General features: G+C 40.7%; 2 protein-coding genes across 2 annotated transcripts in view; both read left to right on the top strand.

Annotated features, from left to right (window-relative positions):
- The window catches only part of arrdc1b (arrestin domain containing 1b), a 47675-nt gene extending 28768 nt beyond the window's left edge, over positions 1-18907 (top strand). Inside the window, exons 3-8 of the mRNA XM_083984148.1 lie at positions 7944-7994; positions 12453-12607; positions 12992-13174; positions 13552-13728; positions 14680-15142; positions 16250-18907. Coding sequence (XP_083840274.1) covers positions 7944-7994; positions 12453-12607; positions 12992-13174; positions 13552-13728; positions 14680-15142; positions 16250-16314 — 1094 coding nt within the window. The 3' untranslated portion in view covers positions 16315-18907. The remainder of the gene's footprint in view (positions 1-7943; positions 7995-12452; positions 12608-12991; positions 13175-13551; positions 13729-14679; positions 15143-16249) is intronic.
- Positions 18908-19682: 775 nt separating this feature from the next.
- slc31a2 (solute carrier family 31 member 2) lies at positions 19683-26335 on the top strand. Its single transcript, XM_083983094.1, has 4 exons — positions 19683-20093; positions 23024-23090; positions 24238-24466; positions 25024-26335. The coding sequence occupies exons 1-4, from the start codon at positions 20088-20090 to the stop codon at positions 25187-25189; spliced, it is 468 nt and encodes a 155-aa protein (XP_083839220.1). The 5' UTR covers positions 19683-20087; the 3' UTR covers positions 25190-26335.
- The last annotated feature ends 1315 nt before the right edge of the window (positions 26336-27650 follow it).

The following is a 27650-nucleotide window of genomic DNA, read 5'->3' as shown; positions in this document are numbered from 1 at the left end:
GTTACCATGTAAGAAAGGTGGAACTGTACTGTAAAAGGAAGCGTGGTTTGTTTCAATGATATTACCATGTACTTTCCTGGTAACTGTAGATTATAATCCTCTGCCCCCCATCAGGGTGTGTAATTTTGAACATGGTACCTGGTAAAAACTCCCATATCTACCTGATAATTAACAGGTAAATATCAGAGTTTTACAGAGTCGTTACCATGTAAGAAAAGTGTAATTGTACTGTAAAAGGAAGCGTGGTTTGTTTCAATGATATTACCATGTACTTTCCTGGTAACTGTAGATTATAATCCTGTGTAATTTTGAACATGGTACCTGGTAAAAACTCCCATATCTACCTGATAATTAACAGGTAAATATCAGAGTTTTACAGAGTCGTTACCATGTAAGAAAAGTGTAATTGTACTGTAAAAGGAAGCGTGGTTTGTTTAAATGATATTACCATGTACTTTCCTGGTAACTGTAGATTATAATCCTGTGTAATTTTGAACATGGTACCTGGTAAAAACTCCCATATCTACCTGATAATTAACAGGTAAATATCAGAGTTTTACAGAGTAGTTACCATGTAAGAAAGGTGGAACTGTACTGTAAAAGGAAGCGTGGTTTGTTTCAATGATATTACCATGTACTTTCCTGGTAACTGTAGATTATAATCCTGTGGAGTTTTGAACATGGTACCTGGCAAAAACTCCCATATCTCCCTGATAATTATCAGGTAAATATCAGGGTGATATCAGAGTTTTACAGAGTAGTTACCATGTAAGAAAGGTGGAACTGTACTGTAAAAGGAAGCGTGGTTTGTTTCAATGATATTACCATGTACTTTCCTGGTAACTGTAGATTATAATCCTGTGGAGTTTTGAACATGGTACCTGGCAAAAACTCCCATATCTCCCTGATAATTATCAGGTAAATATCAGGGTGATATCGGAGTTTTACAGAGTAGTTACCATGTAAGAAAGGTGGAACTGTACTGTAAAAGGAAGCGTGGTTTGTTTCAATGATATTACCATGTACTTTCCTTTACATAAAGATACAATGCATTTTGTTACACTCTGTGACAAATACGCAAAAACATGTGAACTGTCAAAGAGACTAACTTTAATCCTCTTAATCTGCAAAACAGTGAACTTGAAGAGAGTAACTTCAATACTCTTAAAGGTATACGCAAACATTTTTTTTGTGTGTCTTGTCTCACTCCCGAGTCCATGACAGGCAGATAGACACCATCCTTTCAACTGTGCGTGCAGTAACAAGGGAGATACGGGCAGAGCTGGCGCACCGCTAATTAGCTTAGCTCAAACGCTGGAAGTATATAGGTAGTGTTAGCCTGCCTCCACCTAAAGTCATCAGAGAAACTCTTCAGCAACTCTAAACGGAAACCGGCGGGCCGATCTTCGTCTCAGAGCTGACAAAACTCTCTGGTAAGACATCTTGAGCGGTCAAATGCCGTTAACAAGACGAGATCGGTCAAAACGGAGGGTTGAAGCAGAGACGGTTATTTTGGTTCAAGCGAGCTACATCGAGGGTAGGTTAGCTTCCTATTTCAAAACAAAAGCACAAATTATATCGTCATGGTGTTCTGTATGTAAAGAGCAACCGGTGTTTGGTTGGTCACACCGCAGCTTGAGTAGCGCCGAATTTGTCCTAACAAAATTGTAAACCACAGCTGGTATTTTGACAAATTAACGACACACTGCTGATCTAAACGTCTACTTTCTCACCTAAAAATGTTTGAAATGTCGATAAAGTGATAGAGTTTAGAGCTAAAATGAAATCAGCTTCTGACTGCTGATTTCGGCTCAGGTAGGAGGCAGGCTAACACTACCCATACACTTACAGCGTTTAAGCAAAGCTAATTACGGACGATAGGGGCTCTGCCTTGTTACTGCATGCAAAGTCAAAAGGATGGTGTCTATCTGCTGGTCATGGACTCGGGAGTGAGGCAAGACACGGAAAAAAAATGCTGGCCTATCCCTTTAAGTGCTAAACATACAATAACTTGCATATTAAAAAAGAAAATGAAAAGAAAAACACAAAGTGCAGAGCTTTTTGCCTCCTTCACATGTCCAGTCTACACATTTTGGCAAATTACATAAAAACTATAACCTATCCACACCCCACCCCACCCAACAGAGATGGGTGCTCCAAGGCTATCCCAGTGATGCTTCTCCCTAGCATGAGGACATACAGGTATTCTGTGCTACTGCTTGTGGTCGCCAGGTACTGCACCATGTTTGTTCCAGGCTGAAGAATAAAGAAAAAGAAAAAACAAGATTCAAAAATTTGTTTGTACAACAGGTTAGGTTCATCTCTACAGGTAATGCTGTACCAGCCCCTGTATCTGGAGTCTTAGCCCATAGCACATTTCTTTAGGCACATGTAACAGCCATCTCAGGTAGATATAAAATCTGTACACTGGGTACAGTAGCCCATACTGTATGTGCACAGCCAACAAACTATGCATCTCTGCATTTAACCCTTCAAATACCCATCCTGTTGATGCCCATGTGGTAGAAACAAATCATGAACTATATTTTTACAATAATGTTTTCAAAAATATCTATTTATTCCATTAATTTTTAATCAGGGCCCTATATGAATTCTGGGATGAGGGATTCCTTGATTTTTAGCCAGAAGTCGAAATCAAATAGCTATGCATTTTAGACAGGGCAACACACAAACATATACTCACCATGCCTTGAGTGTCGATGAGAGGAGGCCACAATGTCATTTGCCAGCACTTCTCACCAGTTATACTGGGTTCTGTAGTGGGCAGAGAAAAGAAAGACCACAATAATCTCAAAATAGCAAACCCAAATACTCCAACCTAGCACCAACAAGCACTGCTGGCAAAACGTCTCTGCTGCTAGTCACTATGGTGACGTCCGTTACGCACCCCCCCCCCCCTCCTCCCTCCACTAACGACAAAGCAAAACAGTTCGAGCGCACATACACACACACGGCTAACAGAAAACAACACTCACCCTACACTCATAGACTTTGATAGACAGCTATGTGCAGCAGAAGCAGAGTAGGAGGGCTACTAGCACCACCAGATGTCCTGGATGTTAGCCAGTGCTGGTAGCAAGTCTCTTCCTCTTAGCAGCAGCAGCATCGCAAAGGAAAGGTGAGCTAGCTCGATGCTAACTTCGACTAGCGCTAGCAGTTAGCATCCGCTGCTAACACCCACTTCCCAACTCACCACAACGGTCCTCCTGTCAATTAAAACACAAGACTGGAGGCTACCGTCATTTCCTTTCCTTCACGGCCCTGACAATTGATGCTGCTGCTGCTGTGCTGGAAACTATCTTATCAGGCGAAAATAACTAGCTAGCTAGCAAGTTAGCAAGCAAGCAACACGAGGAAACAATGCCTGGCCGCAGAGTGAGGTGAAGTTTTTAAAGTAACACTAATTGGCTACCACAGTAAACTACCAAACCTGTAGGCTAATAATTATAAGTTTACTTACCAAACACTGTTTTCTGAAGCTGGAGGTCGTCCAAATCTCAGCCCAATCTGTTGGGTGAGGGTCGAAATATTTAACCCAACTTGGAGTTTTTACCAGGTACCATGTTCAAAACACCCTGATGGGTGGTAGAGGATTATAATCTACAGTTACCAGGAAAGTACATGGTAATATCATTTAAACAAACCACGCTTCCTTTTACAGTACAGTTCCACCTTTCTTACATGGTAACTACTCTGTAAAACTCTGATATTTACCTGTTAATTATCAGGTAGATATGGGAGTTTTTACCAGGTACCATGTTCAAAATTACACAGGATTATAATCTACAGTTACCAGGAAAGTACATGGTAATATCATTGAAACAAACCACGCTTCCTTTTACAGTACAATTACACTTTTCTTACATGGTAACGACTCTGTAAAACTCTGATATTTACCTGTTAATTATCAGGTAGATATGGGAGTTTTTACCAGGTACCATGTTCAAAATTACACACCCTGATGGGGGGCAGAGGATTATAATCTACAGTTACCAGGAAAGTACATGGTAAGATCATTGAAACAAACCACGCTTCCTTTTACAGTACAGTTCCACCTTCCTTACAGGGTAATTCACAAGGTTTTACCTGATAATGTAAATTGTAACTACTGGGTAATTAGAAAGTAATTACTTGGTAAATAGTTGCAAGTTATACCCTCACTGTCACTACACAGGTTGACTGGTAATACATAATCTATAATTCCTGGATAAATACCTGGTAGTTTTCCGTATATTTCTAGTAAATACTAGGTAACTAGTTGATATTTACCAGGTAAATATCAGGTAACTACCACGTAAATAAGTGGTAGTTACCAGGTAAACATGTGATGATTTGGGGTAAATACCTGGTAATTACCAGGTAAATATCTAAGTTATTATCACCCTAACAAAGTCACATATAGACACATTCAGTGGGTTTATAGTCTACAATATGCAATTGCAGGATATCTACCTGGTAATTATTGGGTAAATACCAGGTAACTTGTTGGTATTTACCAGATAAATATCAGGTAAATATTTTTTAACTACCGGGTTTAAAATCTACAATATACAATTACTGCGTATCTACCAGGAAATTATTGGGTAAATGCCTGGTAGTAGTCAGGAAAAATATCTGTAAATACTGGGTAATTACCTTGTAATTACCTAGTAAGTACTTGGTAATTACAATGTAATTGCATTTAATTACCTGGTTATTACCTAGTAAATACATCTTATTACCTGGTAATTGCCTGGTAATTACCGTACTGTAAAAGGAAGCGTTACCAGGGATTTCATCCCCAGTTTTAAAAGTCAAACAGTGGCATTGGTTTTGTCATTAGCGTTATTATGAATGTCAATATGACTTTGAATGAGCAGTTATTACCTCTGAAACAGGTTATAGCCACGCGCAAGCATCCTAATAATTGGACCAAATGAAGTCAGGTGATCATCAATAATATCACAAGTTATGCTCCATACCATTATATGGAAGTATATGTTTTGTATTACATTTCTAAGTCCAGGACAGTTGCCCTCTGGTGTAATAAAAAAATACCATCCATGTAGAATGGGTTTGAATTGAATACCATTACATGACGGCAATTATAACCATTTGTGAGCCAAGTGTGAGCATTTTTGTCCCTGCTGGACATTTGATTTAACAATACCCCAACTACTGATTTCTCTTACATTAACATTAGTATCCTTTCATGCATAATGTTTGTAAAAAGTAAATTTTCTCTGTCCCTGTGATCTTAGCTCAGCTCTCTATAGCTGAGTATCTGCTGTGGCTGCTGCACCTGCACAGGCCTGGTTCAGAATCATGACTGCTTCCTCTAGAACACACATATCAACACACACACACACACACACACACACACACACACACACACACACACACACACACACACACACACACACACACACACACACACACACAGTCTGAGCACTTCCCCTCAGGAAACCAAGACCAACGGCAACGGAAAAGGTTGTGCCCATCCCTAATGAGGAGAGACATGTTGCTTTCTGGAAGACTTTAATTTGGCTGTCAGCTCATCTGGAGAATTATTAACCTGATTTCCTCAAGCTGCTCTCAGTGTGACTGGGATAGAGAGGCTATTATTGGTGCCTGGTGCTCCTGTTATCATTTGATCTGACCTTGTGAAGTAAACAAATATGGAAAATCAATGTAATGTAATGTCATTAAAGCAGCAATAAGTTAACTTGAATGGCATGATAATTAATTACAAAGCTAGACAATGTTTGATGAAAGGATGACATGTCCCTGGTCCTCTGCTCATATCTCAGGTGTGATTTTAATGTAACACACTTGTGCAGAGAAATACAATCAGTTGGTGAGGTATCAGTTATATTTGTGTGGTTATATTTGTCATATTCGTGGCTCTGAGAGATCTGAGAGCTTTGTTGAATCGAAGGATTTGGGGTATTTAAGGCCTACTGGAGCAATGGGGATCTAGTTTTCTGGTAAATTTAGAAATCACAACACAGGGTCTTAAAATTGCTTTCAGAGCAGAGTTACTGCAGCCAGACAGTCTTTTATCTGAGCACTGCAGACGGTATAATAACCAGTCGGTGTGAACAACTGAGACAAATAATGTTTTCATGGAGACAAATTCACTTCACTCCAGTTTGAGTGTTTTATTTCAAAACACTTCTTCGTAGTTCACAGCACTTCCTGTTGAGGCTCTCAGAATGCACTGAAGTCTGCTGCAGGTGTCTGATAACATCAGAAATACAGTGAAATGTTCGCAGACTGATACTCTTGCACTTTAGAGAGTGTGAGGGTTGAGCTGGAGGGCATGAAGGGGTCACAGGTGGAGTTTGATAATCAGTGTTTTATTTACCCAAAGTGAGACAAATGAATTTACAAAAACATGCAACAAAGTTCTGTGTCAATACAAGACAAGAAACACAGCAGTATGTTTAAATGATCCAACAAATCTCAACTGACCTGCAAACGCAACAGAAGTGAACATGTGCGACAGGTTATGGCTGATATACACTGTAACAATAAAGCAATAACACAAGGCAGCTGTTATGTATATCAGACTCAGACTCGTTTATTGTCATTCATACCACGTTGGTAGGAACAAAACACAATTTCCCAGGCTCTACTAAGATAAGACAAGTAGAAATAAATACCATGACACTTAGATTTAAAGGTCCCATATTATGCTGTTTTTCAACTATTTCACATGGTTCTAAGTTGTCCAATCATATAGTATTCCTAATGTATTGTCCCCAAATCAATCTGCAGCTCTACATCTCAGTAATCTGAAAGTGTCTCTCCAGAGCTCTCCTGCGAACAAGCCTTTTTTCACCTCCAGGCGTCATAGAAAGGCCACGGGAACACATAGGACCACTACAAAACCTGTAGAAAGTGGATTTTGCATAATATGGGCCCTTTAAAAAAATAAATATTGAAATTAATATTGTATTCATTTAAAAAATATATAAAATATAAAGAAATACACAAAATAAATTGAAACTAAATAACCCACATGTATTTTATTGGCCCCTGTGTGTCAGATGTCCCCAGTGGCAGAAGTGAGGCACAACCCCTGTATTTGTATGCACATAATAATATAGAATATCATAAATAGACATCACTTTTTAAATGTGTGTTCTACAAGTAGAGCAATGGTCTTTCCAATAAATACAAAATAAATCTGAAGTATGTTGTATGAAATGAATAATGGTATAATAAGTGCTGTGTTTGTCTAATATGGTTGTACAGGTGTCAAACTGATAAGAAAGATAAATAAATATTTATTCTGTGTTCATATTCCCTTCCCGTCCAGCCTGTGCGTGCTATTTGTTGATGCCAACACGTGTAAAACACAGTCTGATAGCTACAGACTGGGTGGAGAGGGCTGTCGGTTTGTGTTGTCAACAGGAACAAAGTATGTAGCATAAAGCCATGCTTGTCCTTTTTCAGTCAGACTTGGCACAGCGATACCGGCCTGTATCGGATCAGAGAGTATGACTGCACTCAGTCTTGGGTCGATCACCGCTGGCCTCACTCTGCTTGTAAATCATTGATTAGCTTTGGTGAGAAAAGCTCTAACTTTGCCAGATACATGTGTTTGTGGCGTCATGCGACCGACAGTTTATCACTTCCTGACTGTGACGCAGGCCGATCGGTTTCTGTTGCTTTTCATTCACCACAAAAAAAGAGACTTCTTGTCTCAGCTGTCTTTGAACCACAAAGCCTGTTTGTCTCCGAAACTCCATCCCAGTGGGAAAGTAGGTGAGCCCCACAGGCGCAGAGCCTCACCTGGGTATCTGATGTTTACAGAGGCATTTGTCTTCAAAGTAAAACTACATTTCATACACACAGTGTTCATCATATGTGTACCAGTAAATGGAAAATGTTTTGTTTTTCTTTCAGTGTCACTGATTAACTTTCCTCTTTCGCAGGAACTCTGGCGGCAGGCGAGCACAGCTTCCCCTTCCAGTTTCTTATTCCAGGTGAGTGACACTGCTCATTCCTTCGTAACAAGGGTGCGCCCTCGGTTCCCATAATTGTTTTCTCATGAACCTACTTTATCAGTGTGGGCCACATGACGTCAGCAAATGGAGCATGTAGGTGTGATGACTCCTGATAAGGTGTTTCTTTTTCTTGCTGTGCACTTGAATTCTGCCTTTTGTCTGTGACACAAAGACGACCAGCAGATAGTGTATGTGGCACTCGGACTGTGTGAAGGGTCATTTACATTACAGTAAAGAACAGTTGTGATGACTGGGAGGAACATTCAATAGAGTAGAATAGAATAGACTTTATTAAGGGAGATTCAAAGGAAAATATACTATACAAGATACAAAACAAGACACACAAAAAGGTTGCTGTATCAGTCTTCTTATGTGCAATAATAACAATAAATATGATAAATTGATAAAAGATAAAGTTAAAATTGCAATGCTGCTGGATGTTCCTCTTCAGCTTCTTAACAGAAACATTCCACAAGTGAAAAATCTCACGAAATCGCAGCCCTGCAGATAACGCAAAGACCAGGTGAACGGACACACACGGTGGCGTGTCTGTCTGTCTGGTATCTTACATTCTCTCTGGCGAGGGGTTGAAGCGCAGGGTGGTTTGGGTTATTTATAGTCCTCTCTCCTGTTGTGCAGTCACTGTTTAATTGGTCTTCATGCCCCCGTGCTTCGCCCTCCCCTCCTTTCAGGGCCCTCAGAGTTGGGAGCGTCAGCACAGGGCAATGTTAACTATCATGTAGTGGTAATTGACTCACTGGAGAATGATGTGTCTCCTACTGACCCCTGCTGGTACAGCACACAGACTGACGCGCTCTTGTATATCATAGATGGTAGACTTAGAGAAGATCAAGTTTTTAGGGGGCAAGAGTTAAACAAAGAATAATGATAGATGTGATAGAAGTGTTCAAAATGTTAAAAAATGAATATATAAATGAAATGGAATAAGCAGAACCAACAAGACAATATGAACATCACATTTCAAATGAGCAGACATGTTGAGTGAAAGCAGTGTCAGTAGTTACATGTGAATGCTGCGCAACATAAGAGCAATTTCTACCCAGAGACAGAGAGATAGACATTTTAAATCTTGTTTAAATGAGCAGTTATATGTTTGTGCTGACTGTAATGGTTCAAAATAGATATTTTAAAGAGAGTGAAAAGTTAATAATAGGCCTACATTAAAACCCACCACAAATACACAAAAGGTATTTCTAGGCTAATGGGATTTCTTGGTTTCCCTCATCAAACTCATCAAATACACAATCCAACAACTCCAAAACGCTCTCGTGGACAAGTTGTGACCTGCACATTCACCACGCTATGAGATAATAACGGAACGTTACGAGACAGTTGTTTTCGACTGCTTGCTGAAAAACTGCCGCTGAGAGGAACACGCATCAGCAATTTTGCATGAATTTGCATGAATTTACCTCGAAAACAACTGTGTCTCGTATCATTCCATTATTATCTTTTAAAAAAGGCCTAAAAACCTACCTTTCTAAAAAAAAAAGCCTTTCATTAGTTGTTTCTTTTGGGGAGACGTTCTCTCTCCAAATTTTATCTTAATGTAGCACTTTGAGATTGTTTGCTCAATATAAAGTGCATTACAAATAAAATTCATTATTATTATTAGTATTATCTCATAGCGTGGTGAATGTACAGGTCACAACTTGTCCACCAGAGCGTTGTGGAGTTGTTGGATTGTGTATTTGATGAGTTTGATGAGGGAAACCGAGAAATCCCATTAGCCTCCGTAGCGTAGCTCTGAGCAGCTCGCGGCTCTGCTCCGCCGATCTAAAAATAGCTTGCACTGACAATTAAAAGTATTGAAGCTACTGCTAAGACTATAGGGATTATGGCAATGGGCCAATTTGCTTGTTGAACTATCCCTTTAAAAAACCTACCCTCACCAATGCAGAAAACCATAAAGTAAAGTAAGTGTATCTAATAAACTGCCAATTAAGGCTCTAACTGTCTAGATAAATGCAGCCACTGTGCACAGGATATTAGCAAGTAGTTTAGTAGTTGTGTCTGTGATCGTGTCAGTTTGTCTGTAACTAAAGGTCAGATTAAAGCATATAATACGAGCCGACGCCAGACAGTGCAATTCCGTTAACATCACAGAAGAGCTGACCTTAATATTTACCTGTCTCCTCTTCCATAGAAATGCTCTGATTCTGGCTGAATGTGCTGTGGCTGCTTTATAGCAGGGAGACAGAAGCTTTCACATCGTCTGTGTCAGTCGAGGCATCAGATGTTGTCCTGTCTTGTACAAGGACACTCGGGGGGGGAAACGAGGTTCGATCAAAAGGTGGATGGACTCATTCCAAAGGGACATGAGATACGAGTTCAGGAAGCGATGATGGTGGGAAACGTAGGAGATTAAAAAGTGATAGACTTTAATAGAGTGCTGTAAAGTTTTATCCTTTGAGAATGAGCCACCGTATATATGCATATAAAACTGAAGTTTATTACCCATAAAGACAAGTCTTTAAGTCTCCAGATATTCTGTCAGCTGTGACCCATTTTAAGACACGAGCTGTAAAGAAGGTTTTGGACGTGGGTATGTTGTTGGCTGCTAAAACTCAGTCTGGGAACAAACATACTGTCAGATAAAAGTCTGTAGGTGTGAAATCTTTGCTGCGTCCTTCAACAAGCCAGACAACTGAACCGTTAATAAAGAAATGAAATGCTAGAGAGAAAGAAATCAGTTTGAGTCAACAAGACATCTACACAGTCTGTGAATTGAAGAGTGATTTTAGTTGAACTACATGTGTGTGCAGTTTAGTTTGGTAAAGGTCAAGATTTAAACCAGACTTAATTTAGAGTACGAAGTTTGACACATCTTTATCATTCAGTATAGTGTGTTGGCATGATAGCATTTTGGTAATTAATACTTGCTTTGTCGGTATTTGGCGTGTCAATCAAAATGTTGTGAAGTAGCATGGGATCATGGGAGTTGTTGTCCTCGCCACCTTTGTCAGTGATCACTGGAGACTAGATCTGCTAAACATCTGCTTGTCTTTTTCTTCTGATAACATAAAATCCAGACTTCCAATCAATAATATGATATCCTTATAGTTTTCAAAATGACCAAGGTGTAAAAAGTATGTCTTCCAAGTTTCAGCTTCTGACAGCAACACAGGGGATATGATGATGTGTACCGCTATCATGCAGTGTTTCTCTACATTTGAGAATCGCTTCGATTGGGATGATGTATAAGTAGGCTACACAATTCAAAACAATAGGTAACATACTTGTATATCCGGTCGTTTTTAGGCATTTAAAGTGGAAATTTATAACTTCAGCAGTGAAATTTGACTGATGGTATTAAATATCATCTGAAAGCTGCTGAAACTTCCAAAAGAAAACACAAATGCTAACCTCATGGTGGCATTAGAGGAAATGGCAAAGGGTCACAGGAGTCAGTGGGATACATCATCATGGAACAGTGACTTTTAAAAACAAATTTAGCTCAAGTTACCATCAGGGTCAAGAAGCAGCCAAGACATCTCTCTAAAAAAAAAAATCAAATGCTCACAAGGTTCCTGGACACACACGTCCTCACTGATGAGGAAACGTTAGGAGTGAAATTAGCATCTTGATGTACAACAGCAGCTCAAAAAGTCAGAGCAAGGTTTGTGTGTGAGTGAGCTCCAGAGGGACAAGTCAGGCCACACAGTCTTCCAGCCACCTTCAGCAGCTGTGTGTGTGTATGTGTGTCCCCAGGGAGAATCAGTCTGTCCCCTGTCAGTCCGTCCACCGCTCTGTTTGTGCTGCCAAGTCTTGTCTGCAGCAAAACAACAACATCCCTCCTCTCCCCTGGTTAATTCTTATTGACAGCAGCAGCACAGACGTGTACCCGGAGCAGCCACCAGCCGCGCTGACATTAACATCTGAATGAGGATGAAGGAGCGTTGGCGCAGGGTGGCTCGGGCTTTATTTCTGACAACACATTAATCACCTTTTCGTACATCCTGTCTGGTTATTTATATGCAGATTGTTCGAACGGATCATGATATCAGAGGAGGTTTGAAGTCGGATGTGTCGTTCCTTTCTTCTCTCCCTTGGCTCTGAGCTCCTCTCCCCTCCAGTCTGGCTGCTTTCTCCCCAAATAGTTATTTTTATCTCCCTCTTCTTAAATTTCCTGCCCTCCGGACTTTCTCCTTTCCGTTCCCTCCTCTTCTGTGTCCTTTGCTTGAGTCACTAAAACAATGTCCTTTTTCCATGTGCAGGGACCATTATCAAAGGCTCCCCAGAGGCATTTCGATTATTAATAACTTTAAAACACAATCTGTACTATTTTTGTTTGATGTCTACTAGCCCTTTTATTATTTAAAAAAAAAGTATCAGTGTTGGTCCTGACCTGACCAGGAATGTCAGTCTGTCCTCTGTGTCACAGTATTATCTCTGCTGTCCTCTTCCTCTCCTCAGTCGCTGTCCCGACGTCCTTCGAGGGACCGTTTGGGAAGATAATTTACCGTGTCAGGGCAGCCATCGACACGCCCCGCTTCTCTAAGGATTACAAAGCCCAGAGGGCCTTCTACCTACTCAACCTCCTGAACCTCAATGAGGTGCCCGACATTGAAGTAAGTAGAACTGTTCTGTTCTGCTGAGTAAACCTGGCACTGGATTGATACTGTATTTTTTTTATATATATATATATATATATATATAGTCTGGAGACAGGCAGGGGGAGATGGGAGCTCTAATGCACTGTATCTCTTTATTTGATCAGCCTTTGTCTTGATCAAGACTTATTTGATTTCACGACAGAGCTGCATCTAATTCATTTTCTCCTTTACTCCACTGATTTAGTGACTTATCATTCACTCTCTTCCCGTCATGGCTGTCAGTTTCCCCTTCCTCCGCAGGAACAGATTATCAGCACAGCATCGGCTAATGAGGCTTCTTGAGAACTAACGACGCACAAACAAAACATTTACCCCGTGACTCTGTCTCTGTCTCTGCAGCGTTCCAGCTCTGCTGTGACCACCAAGAAATTCACCTACCTCCTGGTGAAGACGGGGACGCTGATGCTGAAAGCTCGCAGCGACCTGAGGGGGTACATCCCAGGTCAGGTCATCAAGTTAGCCACTGAGATCCACAACAAGTCTGGGAAGGACACAGGATGTGTACTGGCCAGTCTCATACAGGTACAGTGCAAAGTGGATTATTGGATATAATGAAAATTAGAAAAAGACATGTGTCCCCATATTCTGTGCTCTGTCCCATATACCATTATTAGGATCACAACCAGTGTGCACTGCCCACTGGAAATTTCCATTTTAGTAGGTATTGACCTTTTAGAGATGTGTTATAAATCTCTGCTTGGGCTGCGGAGCTTCAGCCGCAATCGTTCGTGGAATTGATCGTTTCATGTGAGCACATGCAATCTCTGTTCAGTAAGAACGGGTTTCTTCATCCATTTCAAAGGAGCAGGTTTCTCTGTAATATCAAGAGGTGAGTGAAATGGTGTGAAGACACTTTCACATCTTTTCATGTCTATGTTTTTTCTCTTCCCCCACCCCAGAAAGTGACCTATAAGACCAAGCGGCCTTTGTTTGACCTGCGGACCATTGCAGAGGTGGAGGGAGCCGGAGTGAAAGGAGGAAAACACGCAGAGTGGAGGGAGCAGATCATCGTCCCTCCTCTTCCTCAGTCAGCGCTGGCTGGCTGCAGCCTCATAGACATCGACTATTTCATCCAGGTCTGTGTGTGTGTGTGTGTGTGTGTGTGTGTGTGTGTGTGTGTGTGTGTGTGTGTGTGTGTGTGTGTGTGTGTGTGTGTGTGTGTGTGTGTGTGTGTGTGTGTGTGTGTGTGTGTGTGTGTGTGTGTGTGTGTGTGTGTGTGTGTGTGTGTGTGTGTGTGTGTGTGTGTGTGTGTTAATATACTAGCTCAGTAGCACCTTTTACGTGACTTCATTTTATTTGTTCAACAAACAAGCTATTTACATCCTGATGAGTAATATATTTGTTAAAGGGGTAGCTCAACATTTTGGTAAATTGGCCCATTGCCATAATCCCTATAGGAACGTTGGAACGTTACGAGACGAAGTTGTTTTTGAAGTAAATGCAGGGACTGCTTGCCAAAAAACTGCCCGCAACGGGAACGCACATCAGCGGTTTTGCATTACATTACCTCAAAAACAACTCAGTCTTGTAACGTTCCGTTATTATCTCATAGAATGAATGTGCAGGTCACAACTTGTCCACAAGAGCGTTTTGGAGTTGTTGGATTGTGTATTTGATGAGGAAAACCAAGAAATCCCATGAGCCTCCGTAGCTCTGAGCAGCTCGCGGCTCTGCTCCGCCGTTTTAAAAACAGCTTGCACCGACAATTAAAGGTAACGAACGTACTCCTAATGCTATATGGATTATGGCAATGGGCCAATTTGCCAAAATGTTGAACTATCCATTTAAATCTATTCATTGAAACCAGGGAATTATCAATGGCACCCCCCCATTATCTAATTTTAAGCTGAAAATAAATGATCAAAATAGATATTGTCAGTAGTTCAGGTTTTCACCCAGTTTTATTTCCCCAAACTTCTGTTCAATCTTTAGTTTAAATCTAATTTAATTCATTATAATGAGCCCTGCAGTAGAAGTATTGTAGAAATAGAAATATTCTCCCTTCATGAGTTCTTAATGTGTTACAGGTGTCGCTAAAATCTCCCGAGGCTATCGTCACTCTGCCCATCTACATTGGGAACATCGCTGTCAACTTGTCTCCATCGAGGACCATTCCCTCCAGTCCAGAACACTGCGGTGCCTCCATCGCACCCAGAGCTTCGGGGGTGACTCCCAGCGCCCCGCCGGCAGAGGAGGACCCGGAGGATGGTTTGTGTGCGGGGGGGCCGGCCAGCGAAGAGATCCCAACCAAGAGCCACTCTCAGCAGGATCCCTCATGTCAGCCGGTCACCATGTCCCCCAGCGCCTTCAGCCACGCACCGGGCGCAGCGCTGCCTCCCAGCCACAGACGGCCCGACGTGTCCGCACCTCTGTTCTGTGTGTCCACCGGGGCCACCATACCTTTCTTCACCGAGGGAAACGTGACTCCTGTGCCCACTTCCTGTTCTCTCATTCTCCCTCCGGAGTACAGCAGCTGTGACTACCCACATGGTGCGTCATCCGTGCAACCTTACACACTGACAAACAGACAAACTAATGCACAGATTCATGCAGGGACACAGACACATAGACAGTACTGGTTTGATGTGATGATCAATGTTATACTCATAATCACAGTTAATAGTAGTCGAGGCATTTTTATGTTTTTACTAAAGTCAAGTCTGGCAAAAAGTTGTCTGAAGTTCAGTCTTTAAAAACGATTAAACCCTGACTGATGGTGAGTCAGCAGTTCATTCCTGTAGTAGTGTTTATGTGTCCTCCCTTTTAAGTAAACCAGGTAAAGTAATCACCAAGTTACAGCCAAGTTGTAGCTCACCGCAGCTGTGAACACTAAGTTATATCAGTTTGTCAAAGGCAAAACCTGAAAGACACTCCAGAAAAATCCTGTAATGCAGCTCTTCTTATAGAAAAGTCCTGACAATGACAGGACTGCCCAAAATGTCTTTGGAAAAATAGAAATGGATTTTTCTATTTTTTCAGTGGATTACCATAAGCCCCAAACTTTTTTGCCTGATGTCTCCACAATAGCTGGCAACTGAAATGAAACTTCTGTTGAGGGATAACGTGACACTGTGAAAATTGGGCACTGGTTGTGTTTTTTTTTTTTAAACGCTGCAAACGTCCTACTATCCTAAATGTTCTTGAACGCAGCCCGGCTTCCGAGTTAATGAAGATAACCACATTTAAAATTCAAATGAAATCAAGTTAAGGATGACCTGTCACTGCAGATACCTCCACACAAATTACTGCTAAACTAGTGACACTCTAGAATAGATGTGAGTTCATTAAATGTGGTTGCTTCGGTCTTTACTGTATTTAATTATGACAGACCTATAGTAAATCAATATCTAGTTACCACAGAAATCCACATTTATTGTTTCCTAACAAATCTGTGAAAGGTCAAAATCACATTCAGGCCAGGTTACATGAATAATGTTGACCTAGTGGACACAAGATAAAAACATATTGTATTATTTATGTGCTGTATTTGGCCAGCACGGTAGTGGTTGACGTATGAACAGATGGGTGCATGAATCACACTCTGTATAACAGATACTCACTGACTCACTATTATTGACCCTTGTTTGTGTGTTTCAGAGCCCCCACCTTCTTATGAGGAAAGCTGCAGTAGCGCCAACTCCAGTTTCAGCAGTAGACAGTAGAGAAGAGGCAGGTGATGAGACATCGTGGCCACGCCCACCCACACCCTGTCTGCGACGGCCTCTCGACAAATCAGGACAATCAGACGTGCTGGGTGAAAGAAGATGGACAGTAACACCCCTCCCTTTTTTTTTTCTTTGTCCTCAGATAATTAAAAAAGGGATCATTATCTTATATCGGATATAAGAATTTTACTTTCACCTCATGTCCCTGCAGGTCATGTCAGACAGAGTGGGTGAATATCACTGTGCCTAAAAGAAGTATTTTGGATTGTCACACAGCGTTGTGAACATTCGGTGATAGGACTTGTTTCCTTCTGGAGGCAGGGTAGTAGGGGCAGTCTGTTTTGTTTTTGTTTTTCAAATTGATTGTTGCATCTGTGATGCCTTGAACGTGACCATGGCCGGCTGAAGGCACCGGTTTGACCAGACCAAACGTTAGCCTTTTGTGTGTGGTGTCAAACCTTTTTGTGCACTTGTTGTTGTTGCTGTTGTTGTTGTTGTGGGTCAACTGCATCTGAGTGTGTGTCCTCATCATCATCAGCAGGGCAGAGCTGTCTTCATGCTGGGTATCAAGAGGAGAGTGCACAGGCACACGTCCTGTTCTGTCTGTGAAACAAATGAGAACCACTGTGTGCAGCATCTGTTCTTGATCTACTTTCAAAGTCGTGTTCGTGGTTTTTAATCCTGTACACAGGGGATTTAAAGAGAAATAATGTCTTTGGGGAAAACCTCTCAGTTCTGTGATTTGAAACACGGGTAACTCAAAAAACAAAGACAATACTTTTAACACATTTTAAAACATTTTTAGCTATTTGGATCGTTAATAAATTAACCAATGAATTAAAAAAAGAAGTTCTGTCCATATAAGATTTGAAATTCATATAAAAATGTAAAATCCCACACATAGAGGAGCACATGCTCTGAATGTCTGTGCTGCCTCTCTGTTCTGACTCGTATAACTGAGAGGTTCTGCTCTGAGGCCAGTTTTGTATTCAGGGGACAGCTTTACCTGCAAGTGAGACTCATTTTTCCTGCAGCAGGATGCAGGACTGCAGAACCGACGCAGTCTGTCTCTGCCCTCTTGTGGTCATGGCTGGTACCAACTGAAGCGCTTTACTGAGTCCCTGCTTCTGCAACGCACCAGCTGAGGCCATTTTATTGTCTTTCGCACGTCTGTTGAGCAGAAACTGATAAATCGAGGGTTAAGATGTGTGTTTTAACGTGTTTCGTGTCATCTTTTCAGTGTGAGTAGGGAAGAGATTGTGTGTGGTTTTCCTCCTCTTTGTTGCCTTAATTTTCTTTTTTGTGTCGCATCAGTGGGAAGAAAGTTCGAATGCATGGGTTTCTGTGAGTGTGCACATCTACTGTACATGTGTGTATGAAAGTATGAGTGTAAAATATTGTTTGTTTGGATGATGCTAACCTACTCAAATAGAGTCGTGATTCAGTATGTAACATTGTCTGTTGGGGGGTGTTTCTTTGCCTGTGTACAAAGGGCTGGGTGATCATTTATAGTGTAATCATATAGTGATCCTATCATGTATCAAACTGCAAATTTATTTATCAACAAAAAATATTTACTGTAGTTTTTGTTTTGCACATAGAAAAACTGGTCCTGTAATGCAAAACAGTTCATTGTTTCGAGCATCAGTTCAGTTTGTATCTGACTTTGCATACACTTCTTCTCGTCTTATTATGTGAAAATATTGATGACAGAAAATAATTCTATAAAGATGATTTACACCCTGTCACACAGGCTGCAGCCCCAACGGTGTTGAAAAACCTTCAGCACACATTTGCTGTCACTTTCCTGTGGGGAAAACAATACCACTGAAAATCTTAAGCACAATTGCTGTACTGAATGTTCGTGTGACTGTCGCTGTGTTCGTCTTATTATAACACATTTAAGTACAATCTCAATTCAAACCTGTGAAGAAAGAAAAAAACAAACGTGTTTTCTCCTGACTGCAGAAGATGTCGCCACGTGTTGTTAAGGATTCAGAAATGTTCACAGACAAACTGCTTTCAACCTTAGAAATCTAGCACTCATCCCAAACAATGGTATTATGGCTCTATTATTGTGACTGCATGCCTTAAACAGTCTGGATTCCCACCTCCCCTCTTCTCTGTCAGGGAGGACATCAGGATGTGCTCCCGCAGCTCTTCCTGTCCCGCCTCCTGTGGACTGTGCTGAATGCACTTGATGTATACAAATGTAGCTTTTAAAAAACAGCGAGGACACTGGACTTTTGGACCTGTTGAACTTTTTTTTCTATACTTATTTTAGACAATATGTGCAATTCCTCTCATCTTCATGAACAATGCGGCAGCAGCAGCAGCTTGGTTCCCTGAAGTAATTTCATGCTGCCTTTATCAACCCTGATTCTGTTGAATTCTTTTCCACCAAAAGGTACAATAGCTTTACAGTATGAAGCCCCACTTTTATTTCATCCTCCCCTCCTCACATATAATGATGAGTGGTGTCTGGTTTTGTATTTTTCTACTTGTAAACTGTTTACAGGTGCAGTATGCAGATACTAATGGTAGCACCTCAACCAGTAAATGTAATATTTCAACTTGCAGTGCGGAATCAAAGTTGTACTGTACAGTATAACAATAAAATTATATGACATGCATCTGTGTTGTTTATGATGAGTCAGTTTTGTGGTTTTCACATGGGAGTGTTATATAACAGGAAATGTTGTGTGGCACCTTTCAACAAGGCAACATGCACGCAATTGGGCAAGAGCCAGATCTAAGTGTAAAGGGTCAATAATCTGAACCATGACATGTACTGTATATTTAGAAACACAGTTGGCAAGCTCGTGGTTGCATGTATTGAAAAGTGCAGTCAGCTTCAGGTGTAACCAGTTAGTAAAGAAGGCTGGGATAAAGATGTTTGCTGAAGCTGAGATTGCAGGAGGCTGCAGCAGTGCACTTGATACATATTGATAGAAACTGCAGTGATTGCATTTAGCACAGGCTAAACTGACAAACACAGAGACCATCAAAAGAATGATTCATGTTTGCAGTTTGCAGTTTGCAATTTAAAGAGCAGAGCAAAAAAAAAAAAAGTAACCGTACATGTTGCCACAGATGTCACAATTGGATGACAGCTCTTTGTTGAATAATACAGACAATACCACATATCGGAATGAAAAAAATAAAAATATTTTTTTTGACCTAGTACGTGTTTATTATGTAGCCTAGATTTCCCAGTCTCTCTTGGTCTTGACACTTCAGTAGCCAATAAGCTTCGAGTCACTTCGGCTGTCTCCGTCCGTACATCACGTACCCCAAACCACGCATGCGCACTACCATGTTGAAAAATGTCCGCCGACTACATTCCTCAGACAATGCTCGTTATATACGGGCTGTAATGTAACTTCTCATCACATGTATCCACCCTGCTCGATGCTGGGAAAGCATTTGGGCTTCCGGGTAGCAGGAGCATGATTCAAATCACCGTGTAGAGCTACTATTACCACACTGGTCCTTTGTGTCCAGCTGCGGGTAAAAAACTCCACTAACCGTCAGCCCTCGCTTTATTGTCTGAAGTCACGCGGTCGGTCGTGTAGCGGCTGTTGAGCTCAGTCTGCAGGACGGGTCTCAGGTCTCTGGCCACGGTTACCGAGGTGGTGATACGACCGGACAGGAGGCTCGTGCCAGCGGCAGCTCCAGCCCGCGCGGTGAACGGCAGCTGTGTGATGGGGAGCACGAGCGAGTAGCTGCAGAAACTGTGTCGTTAATCTCCGCTCATCAACTTCACCAAGATGCAGGTAAGTTGCGCATTTTAAATACTGTCACTGCAGCACCTACACAGCTGTTTGTGTAGCATTGTCGATGTGAGCGAGTCAGCGAGAGGACAACTTGTGATAGACAGTCACTGTGTAGGGAGTTGGCCAACAGAGAAGGACTTGGACGACTTGCTCGGGTTTGACCCAGTTAGGCGGTGCAGCCAGTTTGGAGCAGGTTTGTTGGCTGTGACTCTGGAGCGACCTGTCACAGCTCCAGAGGACCTGTGAGCAAAACAAGCTTGTTATAAAAGGCCTCTTTAATCGCTTTAGTCAAACACGGCCAATTTGCATTGACATTAAAAGTGATTTGCATGTTAGTAAAAGCTTTAGCTACTATATGATCTCTAAGAAGGTACGATAGCAACTCAATGAACTCAAATAAACTTCACATGTCATGCATCTACTATAATATTAATATTTACGTTATTTGAATTCAACTGACTTTTTATTGCATTCAATGTTTTTTTGAAAACATTGTATCGACTCAGTGCCTGTATGTGCATTTTCTTTGAATAAAATAATGCTTTATTTCACTTGAAACATTTTATAGGCTAGTTGTAGTAGAAGGCTCTGGTTTTTAAAATGCTGACACCAAGAGTTTTGGAAGTTTGGTAAATCATCTAAAAAAGTTATGAAATGCATTGAGAACTTGCAATGAATGTAAAGTCCATGTGGGTCAAAGGGTTAGTTTAACATGCAAGAAACACACATAGAGGCTTTTGAGAGGACACAGAGTGTTTGTCATGGAAACAGTGGTCTCAGTTTGTGGTCTCAACACTAACCTGAGTTAGTTTCTTGAGATAAGCTCACAATGCTCAGGCAGACTTGACTTGCATAAACTACACTTGACTTTCATTGTTCACAAAATTCCTCAAATAACTCTGTTCTCTATATTTACCATAACTACACCTCTTAGACCCAGAAAAGAGCGAATAGGTATACATATTTTTAAACTTCTCCCCTCTCCTCCTTCAGCATAGATTACTGTATGTAATCCAAATGATTCACTCAGACTCTGATATGTTGGCTGATGCTTTTGTTCCCCTTTTTCTTACTTCAATGTTTAGAATAAAGTCCAATAACAAGTCAATGGTTATACATCAGTTAACAATAAAAACAGTTGCCTTTTTTTTAAAATGTTACTTCTAATGGGTCAAAAGAACCAGATTTATATACCAGATATAGGAACTAATACCACATACAGTAAGGTGACATGAAGGTCATAACTTTCACAACTCTAGAGAACCAGTTCTTCCTCTATTCCAGCTCTCATTAGATATTATTTATAAATGTAGTTGCCATTTCCAATAATAACATTAAGATAACAGCTAAGATTTGGGAGTATCAAGACATTACTAAAAAGACACCAACAGGTTTTAGACACTGTGCTGAGGAGAGACACCTGAGGTGAAAGCTAAATGATATCACTGTTTCCAGTTTCCAGTGACTCAAGTGTGGCTCTTTGTTTGTTAGCCTATACTGCCTCACATCCAAACTAATCTTGATGAAGGGGTTTTACAAGCTGTTGGATCATCTGACTGTCATTTCTTTCCTGCAGGATGTCATTTTACTGATGTCACTGCCAAAACCAGCAATTAACACAGTCAGTGCAATGTTATTATTATGATGGAAATGAGGACCAACGCTTTAGAAAATAAGAGCCACGTTGCAATTATCCTATTATGGTTTTGACCTTTTAGTGACATTGTACTATGACATGTTGCTTAAACAATATGCACCTGGCTGAGACCTGAAAACCAGGGGGGCCTCTCACAACTTAGTGCTTCCTCCCTTTATTTATACCTTCATGTCATTGGTTACTGCAGCACTTTTCTTATAACTGAGAGAAATGTCACTTATGTTGAGAATGTGGAGAATTACTCTCCTCACAATAAGTGAGTTTTGCTTTCTAAGTGAATGATTGATGGATCATTGATAAATACTTTAATAATGACTCGGAATATGGAGATTCATCAGCAATTGTTGCAGCATCGACACAGACATCATGGCAGACTCCAATTAGACCTACAACATTGTGTAGCTGGCGAGACACAGTCATGCATGGGCAGCTGGTGACTTTGCAGGGATGAGGTGATGAGAGTCTGGCAGGAACTGGGCAGCTGACACACACACACACACACACACACACACACACACACACACACAGACATGCACAAAAACAGTACATTCCTCTGTCAGTCACATCTACAGCAGCAGGGCAGAACAGAGGGTGCTTTTGTGGGACAGCACTTCCTGTAATTGTGAGGCAAAATCAGCTGAATAGATGTTTCTATGTAACATTGTAAATTATATTGTTCTGTGTTTAAGGAACATGATTATATGTTGAACAGAGGAGGTTTTGAGGTCAGCATAAGAAAGAATAATAATTTTACACCCAGATATGAAGAATTTTCTACAAGACGAGTGCTGGGTTGCCTCTGCCCGTTCCTTGAAGCTCTATTTGATCAGATCTTGTCTTTTGCCTGTATCTTATTATGAGGTGTAAATATTTGTATGAGGAAGTTCATTTTATTCTTGTGAGGGTTTGGTGTCTGTAAAAGAGAGAGGCAGTGGTGTGCATGTGCTAAAGTGCCCGTTTCAGTGGCAAGGAAGTGTTGTACTGTATGTGCCCTTTTTTTTCTTTTCGCCCCTGCCCTTCAAAAAGTCTGTGCACGCCACTGGAGGGAGGAAAGGTTGCACAAATGTGTAATCTGAGACAAAGAGTCAGGCTGGCAGAAAATAAGGTCTTGGATAACCGATCTTGTTGGGAAAGAGGACTGAGGTCGGCATTGTTGTAACACCTGTTTCTGTATCAGTTATTCACCATCACAAATGTCTCAGCAGCAGTGAAGTAGTGAACGTCTCTCGGCTGTGTGGAGGTTTTAATCGTTTTCTTTCTTTTTTTCCTTTAGATGACTTTTGGGGTGTCAAGCAGCGTGACGCTGCTCTTTGACTTCTGGGATGTGCATGGACCAGCAGGTAGGCTAAGACACAAACAGCACCTCTGCCTCAGAGGGACCAACCCAACTTATAGAACAAGTCGGGTTGGTCGTAGCATACGTGACATACCATGGAGGTGTGCCAGCATCTATGTTTCCCGATTGCTATGTAAAGTTTCTGTAATGTCACGTCAAACCTGAGCAGCCACTTAACGTATGTTTACAGCCCGTAGGCTTGAGAGACAATGCTGGAAACTTTCACTTTGTGGAGAGCAGCAGTTTAGACTCCTAACACTTAGCTGGATACAAATAGTGTTGTGGCTACTCTTGTGTCTAGTGTCAAGGTTTCTCAGCAGAACATTCACGAAACCTCTCAAACTACGTCAGGAACGAATCCCTTTCTCACTTGTCAGCTGGTCTGCACAGTGTCAGCGCCAAACTGAGACAAATATCAAGATACAGTATAAGATGACTTCTTTAAATATTCCATTACCATATTTGTTTAATTTAAAACTCTACAGGATGAAGCTACTACTAAAAAACTATTTTCCATCATGTCAATGTCAATTTTATTTATATAGCACATTTCATATGGCAAGCATAAACTCAATGTGCTTGTCATCATGTGACAAAATACTCTGAATAGTTTCTGATGTGATAAACAATCAACTGTTCTTCCTTTTGTGCCAGCCTCAATGACATTAGCTAATTTAGCCAAATTAACTAAGTTATGATTGAGCTCAGACCCCAGCATTATTTATTTGGGAGTTTCCATTACTCAGTAAGACACAATTCAATCTGTACTGAAAGGCATTGAGACTAACTTGATATCCAGCCATAATATATACTGCGTTTTTTGTTTTTTTTAGTTGTTTCTTTTAGATTTTTAGATTCAGTGGGCCACATGCACTGCACATTATATACTGGTATATTGTACCATCTGTGTTGAGCTGAAACTGTCCAACAATATTCCCCAGTGTATTATCAGTATGCCTTCACCTCCTGTAAGAAGGAGCCACCAATGCTTTAGCTTTAGAGATGCTGGTAGGTGGATGTTGTTACCTGTCTCCAGTCTTTATGCTAAGCTAAGCTAAGCTAAACTAGTTGGTTTTGGTTTTAGCGTCATAAAAAATGTGGAACTATTCCTTTAAGTGAGAGTGTTTGACGCAGAGTGTCTGTGTCTCCAGGGATGGTGCTGTCGGTGCTGGTGGTCTTGCTGCTGACTGTTTTCTACGAGGTGCTCAAAGTGTGGAGGGTTTGGCTGGGAAACGGCTCCAAGCTGGCCCAGGATCAGTGTCCGGACGCCACCGCCTTACCCTCCTCCCAGGAGAGCATCTCTGTGCTGGAGAGCAGCCCGTCTGAATCCTCACTGACCCCCATACAGTCACACCCTCCAGCTCCAAACAACAGGAACAGGTCAGTACCTTGGTGAAATATAATCAAGCTGAATAAAACACTCAGGAAGCAGATCCTTATCCTTTTCGGATATGAAAAATCCAATCATTGTGTATTATTTTTCATGTGTTCTATTTATTTCTTTTTTGCATGTCCGAAATAAACTGCTACTAACTAAACAGTGCAGTTAAGAAAAATCCTGAAAGCTGTTTTCTTAGCTCTTTCTCAACCTTTTGATTGAAGCAAACAGAGCTCAGTGATTTCTCCACAGATTCATCACTTGAGCTGCTCTATTGCTGTCAGCAGTCCCACTGTACTCTATTGTAGCTGTGTATTAGTTTTTTAGGTTGATGTATTTGTAGGGTTTGTTCATATGCCTCCATTTATGATATATTTATTCCTTAGTGACTGACTGTCTCCATTAAATATCACCTATACTGTCATATTGATCCATAACCCAAAACAATAAGGGAGCTGACTCTCTGACCTGCTGTATGAATCTTGTTCAGTAATATTTTGCACAGAATTGACCCTCTCATTTGGATCTAACTCATATTCCCATGGTTCCTCCTCCTCAGCTGGTTGCTGCACTGTATCCAGACAGTCCTCCACATCCTGCAGGTGACTCTGGGCTACATGCTGATGCTGTGTGTCATGTCCTACAACACCTGGATCTTCCTCGGGGTCATCGTGGGCTCTGTCCTCGGTTATTTCATCTCATTTCCTCTGTTGGGTCAAACCTGATGGTGTGGACAGTTGAGTCACAGAGAGAGGAGAGAGGGTGCTTTTCCTCCGTGTGTTTAAAGGATCACATGCTCTGGATACTAAATGGGAAACCACTTGTCTAATTTCTTCATGTTCCGTCGTTCTCAGCACATCATTTGTGAACTTCTAACACTTGGGAGCATGAAAAGGGGAACTCTATGATTTCAGTGCTGAGCTGTGTAACACTTCAGTGTTGCATGAAATTGATCTGGGTCTTGACCCGTCACCAGTTTCAAAACCTGATTCTCTCTGAGACTGTTAATGTTTAAACACTTCAACAGGGCGTACAAATGTTTAACATTTGTCTCTGACAACATGGAGGATAATATGTGTAATGTAGTGATTCATGAGCTGGTTCTTTTGTGTTTAAAAAGACATTGCTGAAGTTTCTCTTCGAAAACAGCAAACAATCTGAGAGACTTCACTAATGCATATGAAAAAAGTTCTAGTCTCCAAGGTGAGGCGTGCTTCTTGCTTTATCTCTTTTGTTTATTTATCCTAAAAGACTATCCAAGGATTGGAAAAGTAGAAATGCAGTTGAATGGGAAGTCTTTCTACCTACTGTTTCCATAATGTTAAATTGTCCTGTTCAGCACAGACAGATGTTTAAAAACAACTACAGAAATTTACTGTATATATTAAGACACTACTGATCATTCTGACATGTCTCATCAGTAAAAGGAAAAAAAAAAAACCTGACACTTTTTACTACTTAAAAAAATCAACATTTTGTGGGATGGAACCAATATTTTTACAGCGTTGAGATTTGAATTTCAATCTTGCACTACTTTGGAGAGAAACCTAAAAAGAGACTTGCACTCTGCACAGAGCTTTTCAGTCACAAGTCATGAGACTAATTTGCCAGTTTGAGGAACTGAGTCATGTTCAGCCTGTAAACTGCCCTCGTGTGTCATCTTGAAGTCATAATCACGTGTAAACCAGGAGAGTGAGAGGAGATCGTGTGGTTCTGTCGCTGACCAACCACAAACCTGCCTTGTAAACTGACTCTTTCAGATATTTTCTAATGAAATGTGCTCCTCTGTCCAACTATTTTTGTAACTGATCCTGATCATTTGAGTTTGTTTACTGTTGTATTTTTGTGAATGAAGAATATCTCAAAAGAAAGTTGATGATAAAATAAAGAATAAAAGTGAAATACTTTTTTTTTCATCCATATATTTTTTAATATATATATTTATATTTCAAGAAGACAAAGTTGAGCTGTTGACACCTGCATGTTGACACACCACACAGAACAGGCTTTATAATAAATAACAGGAGACGGTGACTGTCAATGGTTCTCTGTTGGTAACAATGGCAGCAAACTCACAATGTGCCTCGGATGCAGTGGCAATAGACATGACAGAGATTTGCAACCACTGTCAACATTGAACATTAAACTGGAGCTTGGTCTGTCAACTACATATCGAAGTTAAAACAATTCATCCATTATGATGCTGACAACAAAAATGTGGCAGGTCCGATCGTTTCTATACTTTTTACAAAAAACAAATGTAAATAAAGATTTATAGGAAGTTTCCTGGACAGGTCTGTGACATTGGGAGGCATACAATTATAGCATGTATTCATTTACTTAACATTAGTCTGTCTCTACTCTGTAATTCTACTACTGGTACCTCTGTCACATCTTCATCTCTGTAGAGCGACCCCTCCTCCATCCATCTATCATTCATTCTTAAATCTTTTATTTTTCCTCTTTGAGCAATTGAAAATATTTTTTTGATTTTATTTATTATTATTTCAGTCTATATTAATGTTGCATGGCCAGAGGCTGCCATCTGTTGTGCAGACTTGTAAAGACAATTTGTCATTTCTGATTTTAGCTATTAATATATATATATAATACAAAATATCTGATTTTAAGCTCTTGATGCAAATTGTGAAACAGCTGAAAACAACATTCATCTTATGTCTGTACTCTGCTGTACATTTCTATTTAATATTAAATAGTTGGTTCCAGGAAACATTTTTAAATTATTAGTTAATTTGACAACCTTAAAATGAAGCAGTTCCAGACTTGTTTATTTTAGGAATTAAAGCCTGATATTTAGAGTTTATCAAACCTCTTTTATGAAAACACTTTCATCAGGAAGGATAAATATCAGTGATACAGTCACTGATACAGGACATTAGACTCTTGTAAAGGGCAGTTTATCACTGTCACATGAAACCAAACATCTGTACAGCTTGACACCACATTATGTGACTTTGGGTGAACTGCTCCTTTTTCTCAGAGGAGGTGAATGAAATAAAACAGATTTTAAATAGAAGAGGAGTCACTGGCTTCTGTGATTCAACACAACGTATATATCTTGATCATCTTCACAAGAAACGATGCGTTAGATCCGGTCAAAAAAGAGAAAAGAAAACATCTTACCTTTAAAATCATTGAGGAAGAAATAATCATTCCCTGACAGTC

Source organism: Trachurus trachurus (assembly GCF_905171665.1).
Source record: "Trachurus trachurus genome assembly, chromosome: 12".
NCBI lineage: Eukaryota > Metazoa > Chordata > Actinopteri > Carangiformes > Carangidae > Trachurus > Trachurus trachurus.
The sequence above is the reverse complement of the archived record's forward strand: the minus strand, read 5'-3'. Positions and strand labels throughout refer to the sequence as shown.